Genomic DNA, 14,871 nt, shown 5'->3' with positions numbered 1-14,871 from the left:
AAGTTTGGACACACCTCATTCAATGCGTTTATTTATTTTCATGACTATTTACATTGTAGATTCTCACTGAATGCATCAAAACTATGAATGAACACATGGAATTATGTACTTAACAAAAAAGTGTGAAATAACTTAAAACATGTCTTATATTTTAGATTCTTCAAAGTAGCCACCCTTTGCTTTTTTATTAATTCCTGGAGGGTTTCTTAGTGGGTATACTGTTTATAACTACACCACACATTTTAAGCATTTTGATTTCTTTTCCCACCAGACTCCATTTAAGGTAATTGTATCACTTTTAAACACACTTCAAATTATAATTGACAGAAACTAAATAAAACTACCAAAGTCCGTCTTGGTTCATCTTTCCACTGTTCCAACAATCACCACTCTGGTTTGGTTGAAATAAACCCTTAATTCACGCATTTACATGTGGAGATGTGCTGGCTCTATACATGCTAAAAGTCCTGATTATTTACATGGAGTCTGGTGGAAATATGCTGGCTCCATACACGCTAAAAGTCCTGATTATTTACATGGAGTCTGGTGGAGTTTGGTGATGGTGATTTCTTGGCTGTTTCATGTTAAACTAAAAGGATCTTACTCTTTAACTAAAAGGTCCATCTCTGTAGGGATCCTTTCCATAATGTTGTCAGACACTTAGAATAATAATCTCAGTCTGTCAGCGGCAAAAACAGAACTTTTAGTGGACATTTCGTTAAATTTTAATTAGGAGTTTAAACACAGACACATCAGGAGGGTAACTAACAAATCAAGTCACAGATAATGAGCATGTGGCCTTGTTTTATTTCTTCTATTGTGCTGGAACAGTTAGCTTTCGATTTTCTGACTTTGTATTACATCATCAGCGTTTTTGCTTTCTGTCTGAACAAACCTCAACAGATTTAAAACCACATATAGTCACAGCGAATACAAACAGTGAATTCAAAATGTCAAACAAAGATTATTGAATGAAAAGTCCACAAAGGAAGAAAATATAATAACTATGAAACAACAATAACTATGAGAGAGCATACAATTCAAAAAGGCCAAATTCCAGTTGGGCGGAGCTAATGAGAGTAAATTGGACAAATGTCCGTGATGATGAGAGGAATGTTTGAACCAATTTTTGTGAATATTGGGGCATATATGTCCAAATTAGTCTCACAATGCTCAGGGGTTTTGATTTGTGCGCCAACCATCTTGGAGTTTTCGAGTGTATAAAGGGCGAGCCCAAATGTGATATCAAATCGACATAATTACTAAATCTAACAAGGCTGCAACATGTTCTTAAATTATCTATCCATATTAGAATCAAGCCAGCAATGCAGTGTAGCGTCAGCCTTTCAACATCCAGCATTCACACAGAATTAATTTAAACCCATGAATTTAACACAAAAAACATAACAGCATACAACATGGTAATAGATAGGGTTGAACGATATATGGAAAATGTGCGAAATGCCATGAGTTTCAGCATCCCAAGCCCCTCAAAAATGCTAATGCGCAGAAAATAATAATTATCCTTTCAAAAATAATTAGGTTCCTCGCACTTTTAGTAGCAGGGACCAATAATAACTAGAGACTATGGGCCTAATTTACTAACACTAGCGCAGTTTGCGTTGCGTCTGTTTATGCGAGTTTGGTAATAGCGCACGCTATGCTTCCACATTTTGCGTAGTATTTATCAACCCTGAAACCCATCAGGCAATCAGCGTCTTTCTCCGCCCACTATACCGTAAATTGCGCTGTAGCAAAGCGGTACTTGTGTCATGATACGGCTGAGTGCAGACTGCGATATTCCCACTGCTGATGCTAGGACTTTTTGAAATGATCCTGATGCCGATATTTGTAATGTAGCGAGGAGTTTAACAACTGATGGAATGGGATGCGAACGCTGAGTGGGAGATTCAATTTCATCTTTGATTTCTTCCAGTAACTCTAATATTGCATGGCTGCTTGATCTGTAACGCTAAATGATGTTGTGTTCACTGACAAAGTGTGATTCTTGTGTTAAAAATATTTTCAGCCTCGCCTATGTCTTCGTCTTGCTCAAATTACTGTTGCCATTTCACCAGCGGCATAAAGGGTCCGCAGGGAAATTCGATGCGGCTGGTTTAGACCTGCTTTTAAGAGGCAGAGAATTTCCCCAGAATAGAGGCTCTTACTGACAGTCTTTGTAAATTACCACGGAATACATAATTAGGTGCACTTTGCGCTTATCCTCCCACCTTTTCGGGTGGAACTCCCACTTTCCCCACGACCCTCCCACGAACGCATATTGAAAGCGCAACTTGTCTCTTCTCGCTCATGTGGCAGACAATCTGCGATTTTACCCAAGTGCGCCCTGTTTGTAAATAGCCCGCATCGGTTACGCCCGTCTTTGCGACCAATTAGCGCCTGGAAACAGACGCAAACGGCTTGATAAATCTAGCCCTATGTATGAGACAGACAAAATCAATAATAGGAACACATTGAAACCAACTGAATCAGGAGAAACAGCCTCTGACAGACTTCTAACAGGACTATCTCTTCAAAGGGAGGGAGCGTAATATGTAGTCGTAGCCACGATAACATCCATGCTGTTCAGAAGATAGAGGTTACTGCTGGTCAGCCTTCAATGTGGAGAGAAGATCACAATATAACAACATAGCTATCAGGGTATGAGGAGGTGGCAGGAGGAAACAGATTGGCTCTGAAACATGTTCACAACGAGGCAGTGTGAATGCGCTGGTGTCTTTTAAGGTTACCACTATCAGAAAACGTTTTCCCACATTGTTCACACCAATATGGCTTCTCTCCAGTGTGAATGCGCTGGTGGACTTTAAGGTGACTACTACTAGAAAATGTTTTCCCACATTGTTCACACCAATATGGCTTCTCTCCAGTGTGAATGCGCTGGTGGACTTTAAGGTGACTACTACTATAAAATGTTTTCCCACATTGTTCACACCAATATGGCTTCTCTCCAGTGTGAACGCGCTGGTGGACTTTAAGTTTACCACTATTACAAAAAGTCTTCCCACATCGATCACACCAGTACGGTTTCACTCCAGTGTGAACAAGTCGGTGGTCTTCAACATCTCTTTTAGTGGTGAAAGCTTTCTCACATATATCACAGCTGTGAGGTTTGTCTCCAGTGTGAATGCGTTGGTGACGTGTAAGGTGACCCTGGTGTGTGAAAGCTGCCCCACACTGATCACAGCTGTACGGCTTCTCTCCAGTGTGAATGCGTTGATGTCTTTTTAGGTCAGTCTGTTGTGAGAAAGCAGCCCCACATTGATCACAGCTGTACGGCTTCTCTCCAGTGTGAATGCGTTGATGTCTTTTTAGGGAACTCTGTCGTGTGAAAGCTGCCCCACATTGATCACAGCTGTGCAGATTCTCTCCAGTGTGAACTCTCTGATGAATCTTTAAAGACGTTGATCTCGTGAAGGATTTGTCACAGTGCTGACAGTTGTGACGTTTGAGTGTCTCTCTTCCTCTCCGTTTCTATAGCAACAGACAGAGAGAGAGAGAGAGAGTTAGTGAACAACCTTCTTTGAAGCCTAGACATGCTCTCACACAATTTATACTCTTCATACAATCATTTTATGTCAAAATGAAGGAAAATGTGTGCTGGTTGCAGACAATGTTACTATGGAAGCAAATGTACTTTTCATAACTTGTTCTACATTTCCCAGGAAATCTTCCCCATTCAAATGAGTGGAGACAATTTTCAAAACTGAAACATTTCTCTCTTTAGTCATACTTTCAGTTAGAAACTCCATTATAACTTTAAAATAATACAAACATTTCATACATTCTGAGTATTATTAAACTTTCAAATCCCATTCAAACTTTGATACACTTGCATTTATTTTATGTCAAAATGGAGGAAAGGCTGTTCCAGTTGCTGACCGGTTGCTATTAATTTGTATTAATTTACTTCAATTTTATACATCCCCAGTGGGGAAATTACAATTTACACTGAAATCACTACACACAGGCCTGAACAAAAAACACACACACACACACACACACACACACACACAGACACACACACACACAACCTATTCATGCATAAGTGGAGAGACTTTTTGTTAAGATTATTTTTGGGGTATCTTTAGGCCTTTATTGACAGGACAGCTGAAGAAATGAAAGGGGAGAGAGGGGGAATGACATGCAGCAAAGGGCCGCAGGTCGGAGTTGAACCTGGGCCCACTTCGTTGAGGAGTAAACCTCTATATATGGGCACGCTAATAATACTAGCTAGCTAACTAGCCAAGTTAGCTTCCCAAGTGCTGCGTTCAAATGCTGTCATGATATAATAATTTCAAAATGAACGCTTAAAAGTAGCCCAGTAATGTTAAACATGGCTGGAAACGGGGGCGGACCTACAGGGTGGCAGCTGACCCCACTGTAGGGCCACCTCCCCCTAACTTTGGTGTTAAAAAAAACTGTGCTTGTAAAAACAAACTGCCACTATGTCCACACGCTTCTTAAAAGATTGAAACAAACAACTCATTTATATTAATTATTAATAAATAATAATTGTAGATCTAATCTTAGCCCCTCAAATACTTAGCTACGTCCCTGCATTAAACGTGCAGAGCGGCATTAACAAAGAGAGTCTGCTGCGGGGCGGTGGCCCTGCATCCCAGCAAAGACTGGAGCGACTGAGCTGCCCCCCAGAGCTTCTGAAGGTGAAGTCAGTTTCCTCGGGTGAAGTTTAAAGTTACATTTGTAATAAATGTAATGTATGCTGAAGGCCAGTCAGCTTCAACAACAGCGCGTCTATTACGTTAGCCAAAAATCGCTCCCTCGTGATCTCTTTATTTATTTTTTTTAAACCATGTTTTTATTCAAGAAAGGCAAAACAATACAGATCTGATCATTTGGTTACAGTGTCTTGATTTCTTTTTTCTTGTTTGAAAATGAATCCCATCCCACCCACATACTGCCATTACCAACAAAACAAAAGCGAGAGAGAGGGAAAAGAGAAAATAAATAAAAATTTAAAAATTTAAAAAAATGATGAGGTTGACGGAGGGACCAACAATCAGGTTGTTAAGCCAGACTGACGTATATGGTGATTTAGGAGATTTCCACTCCAGTACTATCCTTCTATGGGCCAACAGGGAGGCAAAAGCAAATGTGTTTCTCTTGTTAGTGGTCACTAAGACCTCACTCACAAATACACCAAAAATGGCCATTTCTGCATTCGGCCTCACATTCGTATCAAATGCTTCATTTAAAATTTTGCAAACAGTTAACCAAAATTCTTTTAACTTTGGACCAAGTCCAAAACATATGAACCATGTCGGCTGAAGTAGTATTACAGCGGTCACATCTGTCATCAATGTCTGGGTATATCTTGGACAGTTTTGACTTGGTATAATAAATTCGGTGAAAGACTTTAAACTGTATCAAGTTAAGGTGGTCACAGGAGGATTTGCCATTAACTCTACTAATTGACATTCTGTTGAAAATATCACAGATTCATGCCCCCCAGGTATTGATCCTGATAGCACTATACAAGTGGATGAATCTGAAAATGTTTTCTGCAGGGTAACATGTAGTACTAGTACTATTCCAGTTATAATCAACAATAGACCATACAAAGTGGTGAATCCCATAAGTAATAAGAAGTTGACTGCAAACATAGTCAATTTAGCATCCAGTTCACATCAGCCACAGCCTGTCCCAAAAAATGAGACGGTGTCTGTTCCTCGACTCAGATCAGTTAGGTAACCAAGATGGGGGCAATACTTAACAACCTAATTGGAATTAAAACTACCACTGCAATGATAGAACAGGATAGGAAAATTAGATGTGGACTATTAAATATCAGATCTCTGTCTTCTAAAGCAGTATTAGTAAACAAATTGATATCCAATAATCAAATATACTGCTTTTATCCTATAGACCTTCAACAATTAATGGTAAAGGTATCTTCAGCTAAGCCATCTACCTGTCTCTTAGATCCCATCCCAAAGAGGCTACTCAAAGAAGCATTACCCATGGTTAACACTTTGTTACTAGATATGATCAATATGTCCTTATTAACAGGTTATGTACCGCAGACATTTAAAGTAGCTGTGATAAAACCTCTTCTGAAAAAACCCACCCTCGAACCTATATCTAACCTTCCTTTTCTCTCCAAGATCCTTGAGAAGGTAGTTGCTAATCAGTTATGTGCTTTTCTCCATAGCAACAGTTTATTTGAAGACTTTCAATCAGATTTAGAAGGCATCATAGCACAGAGACGGCACTGGTGAAAATTACTAACGACGTTCTAACTGCTGCAGACAAAGGACTTGTCTCCATACTCGTTTTACTAGATCTTAGTGCTGCATTTGACACTATTGACCATACCCATCCTGTTACAGAGATTGGAACACTTAGTCGGCATTAAAGGAATCGCACTAAGCTGGTTTAAGTCCTATTTCTCTGATCAATCTCAGTTTGTTAATGTTAATGATAAATCCTCCAAGTATGCTAAAGTTAGCCATGGCGTTCCACAAGGCTCAGTGCTGGGACCAATTCTATTCTCCTTATATATGCTTCCTCTTGGTAATATTATTAGGAAACACTCAATTAACTATCACTGTTCTGGGGATGACACCCAATTACACTTGTCAATCAAACCAGACGAAACCAGTCAGCTAGCTAAACTTCAAGCATGCATTGAAGATATAAAATCCTGGATGACCTACAATTTTCTGATGTTAAACTCTAACAAAACTGAAGTTATTGTGCTGGGCCCTAAACACAAATTTAGGAATATCCTGTCTCAAAACGATGCTGAAAAACTAGTCCATGCATTCCTTACTTCCAGGCTGGACTATTGTAATTCCCTACTGTCAGGTTGCTCAAATAAGTCCCTTAAGACTCTCCAGCTGATCCAGAATGCTGCAGGGCGTGTTCTGACAAGAACTAAGAAAAGAGATCATATTTCTCCTGTATTAGCTTCTCTGCATTGGCTTCCTGTAAAATTCAGGATTGACTTTAAAATCCTTCTCCTGACCTACGAAGCCCTAAATGGTCAAGCACCATCCTATCTAGAACAGCTCTAAGTACCTTATTGTCCCACTAGAGCACTGCGCTCCCAGAATGCAGAGTTACTTGTGGTTCCTAGAGTCTCTAAAAGTAGAATGGGAGCCAGAGCCTTTAGTTATCAGGCTCCTCTCCTGTGGAACCAGCTCCCAGTCTGGGTTCGGGAGGTGATAAAGCTTATAGTTAAGGAGTGAGGAGTTGCAGCGTCCGCCTAACCCGGCCCACCTGCTTCTCTTCGTAGTCATCAGATTTATTTATCATATAATCAATAATATAGTGAGAGTAAAGGGAAGCAGGCCAGTACAGCCCGATCCGGCAGGGGAGAGTTCAAGCCCGATCCGGCACCTCTCTCTAAGCTAACCTGCCTTTCTTAGTTATGCTATTATAATTCTAGACTACCGGGGGAGTTCCTTCCTTCCTATGACACACTGAGCTGCTCTCTCATCTCTGTTTTCACTTGTTTCCTTTTGTATGCATCCTGTTCCAGAACTGCTTGTTACTAACCTAGCTCTGGGGAGTTTACTCCCCGGAGTCCTTATGTTTTCTTCGGGCATTGCAGGGATTCCCTGCAATGCCCGGCCGCGTCCAGCCGCGTCCTGCTGCGTTCGCTGCATCCACCCGTGCTCTGCAGCGCCACGTTACATCCCGCAACGCCCTGCTGCGATGTTCATACGCACAGAGTAGTCAGGATCCGGTATAGGAGACTGCACTACTCCGTAGGACACGATGTGCCCTGCTATGACATGAACTACAACGACTACCTTGTAGTCACTCTTCCATTATCTTTATTGTGACTATTATTGCCACTGTTCATCAGACCCCCAACCGGCCCCGTCAGACACCGCCTATCAGGAGTCTGGGTCTGCCGAGGTTTCTTCCTAAAAGGGAGTTTTTCCTCGCCACTGCTAATGCTTGCTCTTGATGGAATTACTGTAATTGTTGGGGCATTGGAAATTATAGAGTGTGGTCTAGACCTACCCTATCTGTAAAGTATCTTGAGATAACTCTTGTTATGATTTGATACTATGAATAAAATTGAATTGAACTCTAACCGCAGTCCCAGGCTGCATCAGATATCTCCATCCCAAGTTCTTCAGTCCAATCAGTTCTGATTTTATCTAATGACACTTTTTAAAAAGAAAAGGTTTGTGTTGGATAGCTCCCTCGTGATTTCTAAGAGCTTTCTGCCCTTTGATTAGTTTTGATTTTAGTAAAGACAAGAACAGCATAATACAAAATATTACAAACTGGCATGGTTGAAATCATAATGTTTACAGAGGGTCGCTGTTAAAATGGCGTTACGTTACAACACACTACACAGTGCTTGCTGAGACCGATCATTTGTATGTGCTTAGTTAAGGAGTACGATCAAATCCACTTCCTCTCACATATCACGGCAATAAAGCTGCACAAATTAAACCAGGTGACATCCTTTACTGTCAAACTGGGAAAACAACAAATACAATGGGATGAAGAAGGCTAGTCTAAACATAACTGTAGTGTGCATGTAATAAATCTCTTCTGATTTTATGTTTTTTAGGCTACTTATTAGCTACAGGGCCCTACAGTGTAATGTAATATAAGGATAACCAGAGCTTTCACATCTTGACGTTTGCATGCCAGAGTAGCTGGAGATGGTAGCTGAAGTCTAAAAGTGGGGATATTGCCATCCAAGAAAATAGTGCACAGGAGGAAGAGGAGGAGGGAAATGAAAAAGGAGAAGACAGTAAACTGGAGAAACCAGGCGGGTCAGAGCAGGAGAAGACCACAGGAGGAGATGCAGAAATAAGTGAAGGAGAAGAGGGAAAGGAAGATTTGACTGATTCAGAGAGTGATCAGGAGGAGGCAGATGAAGATGACAGGGAGGAAGAGGCCTACAGTTACCCCTGGACCATATGGGTTGTTTATATTCTCCTTCCATATAAATTGCAGTACAGTAGCATAACATGTCACTCAGTGAAATGACATGTTTTCAGTTTTTGGCTATTTCCATTTGGTTGTATATGTTATAGGATTAGATATGTAAAGATTTACATATATACATAGATTATTTAATAATGTTTTACAGTTTCTCTATCATTCTTGATCATAATTACTGATAAAATAAGACACATTCTGTTCTAATTGTCTGCATCAGTAAATATGATCAAGCCATTTAATTTAATTTCAGCTAAATTCAATTTTATTTATAGTATCAAATCGTAACAAGAGTTCACTCTACTCAAGACACTTTACAGCTAGAATAGGTCTAGACCATAATCTATAATTTACAAAGACCCAACCATTCCCCCAAGAGCAAGCATTTGGTGCAACAGTGGCGAGGAAAAACTTCCTTTTGGGCTCTTGGTGGTCAGCCATCTGCTACTGCTGGTTGGGACACAGACTAGAAATAACAGTTGTAGCAGTTCAGGGCGTAGCAGGGTGTTGGGGGGTATAGTACGGCGTAGCAGGGTGTTTACATATGGGGGTTCCCATGTACTGTCTTCCCCTGCCACCCTGCCAAGATCTCTTGCTACCCCTTTGCCACCCCATGTAACATTTTCTAGATCCGCCACTGCCAGAGATACAGTTCATCCTAAGGACTGACTGTGCCACACACTGTATATGTTTAACTTTAAAACATGATGTATAAAAACTATGACTTTAATAGCTTAGTATTTTATGCACTGTGTCTATGTGTATGTAGCAGGGGGTCTCAGTTAAAAGATGCGGTAGGTAAGTCTTATAAAAGTAACTGTCATATTTGCTGAAACTGACCCTATGATCCAGTAGAACTGCATGAATTATGTAATATAAAAAAATCCAGCTCCTCTGGCACCTCCTACAGCCTGTACTGCGATTGGCAAAATTCCACCGCTCCCAGTTGATTTTCTCCAATCAGGGCCACAGGGGGGCGGGGTCTATCTGCCTGTCAATCACTGCTCAGGCACGTACACGCAAATATAGCGTTCTCCCCTCCCCCGCGCATGAGCTGCAGAAAAGTTTCCCAAAACTCCGGTGGTGAAGTGGCTTTTCAGAAGTGGCGTGAGCTCCGGGATTTTAAAGATCTGAAGAACGATGCAGACGTAGCCACATTTCTTCTCGACAGGTAACATAATTACCATGAATGATTTATCTTTCACTTGGTTATTAGTAGTCAAAAGTCCACAAAGCTACGTTGGTGAGGATGATAGTAACGTTTGCGGTCAGATATGATGCTGAAATGGCTAACGCTAGCCTGCTAGTTAGCATCGTTTTACTGTTGGTGAGTAAAGTTAACGTTGTTTTAGTGTTTAGTTAATGAAAATGTTGTCTGTCTGACATGCTGGCATTTCTGTCAAAACTCCCTTGTGTGGGAGGGGCTTAAGAGACAGTTTTGGCTGCAGGAGAAAGGGGGGACGGACTGAGAAGTTGTCGATGTTCAAATTTGTTGGCAAAGTCCTGGCTCTTCACAATCTTACCTACTGCAGCTTTAAGGGGTCCCTTGGCTTAAAAAACGTTGAAGACACCGAGTCTTTATGGTCAGAGATGGTGACGAGAGCATTGTTTGTTCCGCGCGCTCTCTCGAGAACAAAGCGAACAAGACACTACGCATTTAGTTAGTTTGAGTGTCTACAAGATGGAAGCAGGAGACGCGGAGACATCTAAACACGCCTTTCCTTTCTCCACGTCTGATCTCTAACAACAGAATGAACGGACGATACACGGAGCCTCGAGCCTCTTCCGCGTGTGTTTAGTATCGTTGTTGTGTCCTGAACACTGACCTGAACATCGGTGGTATCAGAGTCCGAGCCTGCTGCTTGTCTTCTGGGGACCTTGTTGCTCCGCTGCTCCGGGTTCTGGTCGGAGGTCTGGTCCTCCATTCCTCTCTTTGTCTCTGAGATCCAGCAGCTCTCCTCTGTGGCTGCTGGACTCACTCTGGATTCTGTTCAGTCCAAATCAAAGCAGACAGAGATACTCAGATGCTTTCCTCCCATCCACAGAGTGCTGAAAATGTGCTCGATGTTAGCGTGGAAACAGCTGCGGCTCTTATCTGAGGAATGCTTTGGTTTCCATGGAAACCTTTTCAAATATACACTCCCTCCAGCCAATGAGGACAGACTGAAGTCAGCTGACTGTTCACTCCCTGAACTGTGTGTTTATCTAACGATAAACCAAGACCCTCTGTGTGTGTGTGTTTAAATATCTCCTGAACCGTTCATCCTACTTTACACTTGGCTTCCTGTTTTCAAAATGAACTCGGAGTAGTTTCACTTAATAGACCGCAACTTGCACTAACTGTATTTGGACTCTTCACTACACTTCAGCATGTATCTAGACTGTCTATTCATAAATATTGTGTTATAACTGATCTACTTCACTAACTAGACCACTAGACTAACTGTTTATTGACTCTTTCCACCATCTCAGCAGTGATATTTACTCTCTGTTCTAGGGCTGTCCTCGACTAAAGAACTTCTTAGTCGACTAACACTTATAGGATTTTGTCGACTAATCGATTAGTTGATTTAATTGACAGAGCTGTGCGCTTTGAGAGGTGGTTAAGACTAGAAAAGCACCATATAAATGTAGTTAATTAACCATCTGTAAAACTGAGTTTCTCCACAATTAATCCCGCAAAAGCACCACTTTAAATCTTGTGTTTACCATAAATGTGCTCAGAAGTTTCTTGGAAATAAGTAATTAAGCATGAATGAGCATAAAAAATGACTAATTGACTAAAGAAATCTTAGTCGACTAAGACCAAAACGACCGATTAGTCGACTAATCGACTAAGAGGTGGCAGCCCTACTCTGTTTATGTTTATTGCACATCCATCGTCTTACTTACACCTCACTACGTGCCGGCATTTGTAATGCCCACTTATTCTGCACTTTATGTAGTATATTGTATTCTGTGTTCTTGTACTGTATTGAATGTGAAACTATTTGTTGTCTTGCACGCCTACGCTTTTCTAAGCCAGGTCGCCGTTGCAAATGAGAACCTGTCCAAAGGTTAAATTAAAACAATTTCAAAAAAAAGTTTGGAGAAAACAGCGTTGGATATTAACAAACTGTTAATAAAACTAAAACAGCCGCACAATTAAGTTGAGGGAAAAAACACTGCCATAACGGTTGCTCTTCAGTGTCTACCCTTCACAATAAAAGCCCAGCTTAAATTCACTCAGAGCATTTCGCTGACAGGAAACTCAATAAAAAGCTATTTTTGCTGACACTAGATATCAAACAAAGCACAATTATAATCTCCAGTATCCTAGAACAACTGGTTTTAAGTTGGGCTTCTGGCAATGTAAGATATATTTAATTATTTGACTTATTGTATTTTTTTACAACAAAAGAGAGCTGTCCTCAATAAATAAATCCATACTTTACCGTAACTTTATAACCATCAAGCTACTAAGCCTGTTTGGAAATGAACACGTCTGCTGAAGTTAATAAAACTAGCAGACATTAAACGCCGACTGTGGCGATATCAACGTGCAATATCGTTGAGGAAAAAGACAAAACTAAAAATGTAGCTGAGAAAGCTACAAGCAGCAACACCACAGGCCAAACAACGTTAATTCCTCCTGCACACTGGCTGCGTGGCGGCTGTGTGGCGTTTTCTACGTCTTTCCAGACCAGAAACGTTTCTGACGCGGCGCTTCTACTGCTAGCCTTGTCCCATAAACATAACTAAATACTGATTTGATTACAGCAAAGACAACGTCGGCAGTATTGACGGAAAAAACGGCTACAGAATATTTTGTTCTGTATTAACAGGTGCAATATTTGAAAATCGCTAATTATTATTATTATTTTTTTTTAATTAATTACATTTATACATCTGCATTTATGTCAAAACCATGAGACTTTCAAACATCAAAATGTCATTTATTTGTGTTTAAATGACATATAAACATCTTTTCGAATTCTATTTAGCCTGGAAACGCTTCCAACAAGCTGGCGTGTCACGTGAAAAATAGACGCCGGTATTTCGAGCACGCGTTTGAGAGGTGCGTCTCACGCAGGCAGTGTGCGAGCTCTAACATGTTACCATGGGAGCCGAAATAAAAACGGACACGCCACGCAGCCAGTGTGCAGCAACCCTGACAGTTTCAGACAGCTTTAATGCTTTATCTAAAATGGGTCGACACGTTCTACCAACAGTAAGGTCGCTTTCACAGCTGAGCAGTTTGGTCCGTTTAAAACTCACCCTGGAGCGTTGGGTCTGATAGTCCGGTTGGTTTGGGATGGTGTAAAAGCCTCGGTTCTCTTCCAAGTAAACTAGAGTTATATGTATATAATGCGTGTGTCTCAGCAGACAATGGGTTTAATTCACAGCATTTGTCTCAACACAAACGAAAAAGCTACAACACAAATACAGAAGCTACAACACAAATACAGAAGCTACAACACAAATACAGAAGCTACAACACAATCACAGAAGCTACAACACAAAAACAAAAGCTACAACACAAACACAGAAGCTACAACACAAAAACAAAAGCTACAACACAAACACAGAAGCTACAACACAAATACAGAAGCTACAACACAAACACAGAAGCTACAACACAAACACAGAAGCTACAACACAAATACAGAAGCTACAACACAAATACAGAAGCTACAACACAATCACAGAAGCTAAAACACAAACACAGAAGCTACAACACAAAAACAAAAGCTACAACACAAACACAGAAGCTACAACACAAAACACAGCGCAAACAAAACAAAACAAACAACAAAACACAGAAGCTAAAACACAAACACAGAAGCTACAACACAAAAACAAAAGCTACAACACAAACACAGAAGCTACAACACAAACACAGAAGCTACAACACAAAAACAAAAGCTACAACACAAATACAGAAGCTACAACACAAATACAAAAGCTAGCTCATAGACCTTAGCATCTTTACGACTGTGCGTTAGCTCAAAAAGCCGTTAGCATCTTGGAGGCTACTCGTCGCAAAGTAACCTGCTAGTTTTAGCTCAGCTCCGTTAGCATTTGGCAGTTAGCTAGTGTTTAGCTGAGTGTGTGTGAGGTTACCTGGAGCTCCGCCGTCTCAAAACTCACTAATGGGCTCGACAGCAACAACACGACTATTCCGCCGCCAGCCCGAGATCACAGTGAAGCAACGCGACTTCCGGTTCCGGTTGTTTCCTCCAAGTCAGGGTTTTTCAGTTTAAAAGTTTAAAATGAAAGACCGTCGCCACATGGCGGTCAGGAGGAGAAACAACAGATACACATACAGGTTATTAATCAGCGTTATTATATTCAGTGGTGGACTGTAACTGAGTACATTTACTCAAGTACTGTACTTAACTTGATATACTTTTAATTTACTTGATTATTAAATAATGTAAATCACTAAATAATTAAAATAATGGAGAAATATAAAGAGAAATAACAGAAGATTTTGATTTATTTTCCCACAGGACTAAATGTAAGAACAGTCATTTTTATCATTTTTAAACACACTTCAACTATAATTGACAGAAATAAAATAAAACCATCAAAAGTATATTGACTCTTTGTTAATTAGCAAGACAACAGCTTCAATTTTGTTTATTTATTTCAATTACATAATGTACAGTACAGGCCAAAAGTTTGGACACACCTTCACATTCAATGTGTTTCTTTATTGTCATGACTATTTACATTGTAAATTCTCACTGAAGGCATCAAAACTATGAATGAACACATATGGAATTATGTACTTAACAAAAAAGTGTGAAATAACTGAAAACATGTCTTATATTTTAGAATCATCAAAGTAGCCACCTTTTGCTTTTTTTGATAACTCTGCAAACCCTTGGTGTTCTCTCAATGAGCTTCATGAGGTAGTCACCTGAAATGGTT

At 40.4% G+C, this 14,871-nt stretch overlaps 1 protein-coding gene across 3 annotated transcripts; it reads right to left on the bottom strand.

Moving 5' to 3' along the window:
* Nucleotides 1-2,367: 2,367 nt before the first annotated feature.
* On the bottom strand, nt 2,368-14,149 carry LOC120572806 (zinc finger protein 239-like). Of its 3 annotated transcripts, none has more exons than XM_039822260.1 (4): nt 14,059-14,122; nt 13,213-13,283; nt 10,782-10,942; nt 2,368-3,492 (listed from the first exon to the last, which is right to left on the bottom strand). In XM_039822260.1, exons 3-4 carry the CDS (start codon nt 10,878-10,880, stop codon nt 2,707-2,709), a joined length of 885 nt encoding a protein of 294 aa, XP_039678194.1. In that variant the 5' UTR covers nt 10,881-10,942; nt 13,213-13,283; nt 14,059-14,122; the 3' UTR covers nt 2,368-2,706. The 3 variants fall into 3 exon arrangements, with proteins under 3 accessions (XP_039678194.1, XP_039678193.1, XP_039678195.1); XM_039822259.1 differs by having other exon boundaries at nt 13,914-14,114; XM_039822261.1 differs by lacking the exon at nt 13,213-13,283 and having other exon boundaries at nt 14,059-14,149.
* Between the last annotated feature and the right edge of the window lie 722 nt (nt 14,150-14,871).

Source organism: Perca fluviatilis, chromosome 14 (genome assembly GCF_010015445.1).
Source record: "Perca fluviatilis chromosome 14, GENO_Pfluv_1.0, whole genome shotgun sequence".
NCBI lineage: Eukaryota > Metazoa > Chordata > Actinopteri > Perciformes > Percidae > Perca > Perca fluviatilis.
Note: the sequence above shows the minus strand (reverse complement) of the source record. Positions and strands in the feature narration are given on the sequence as shown.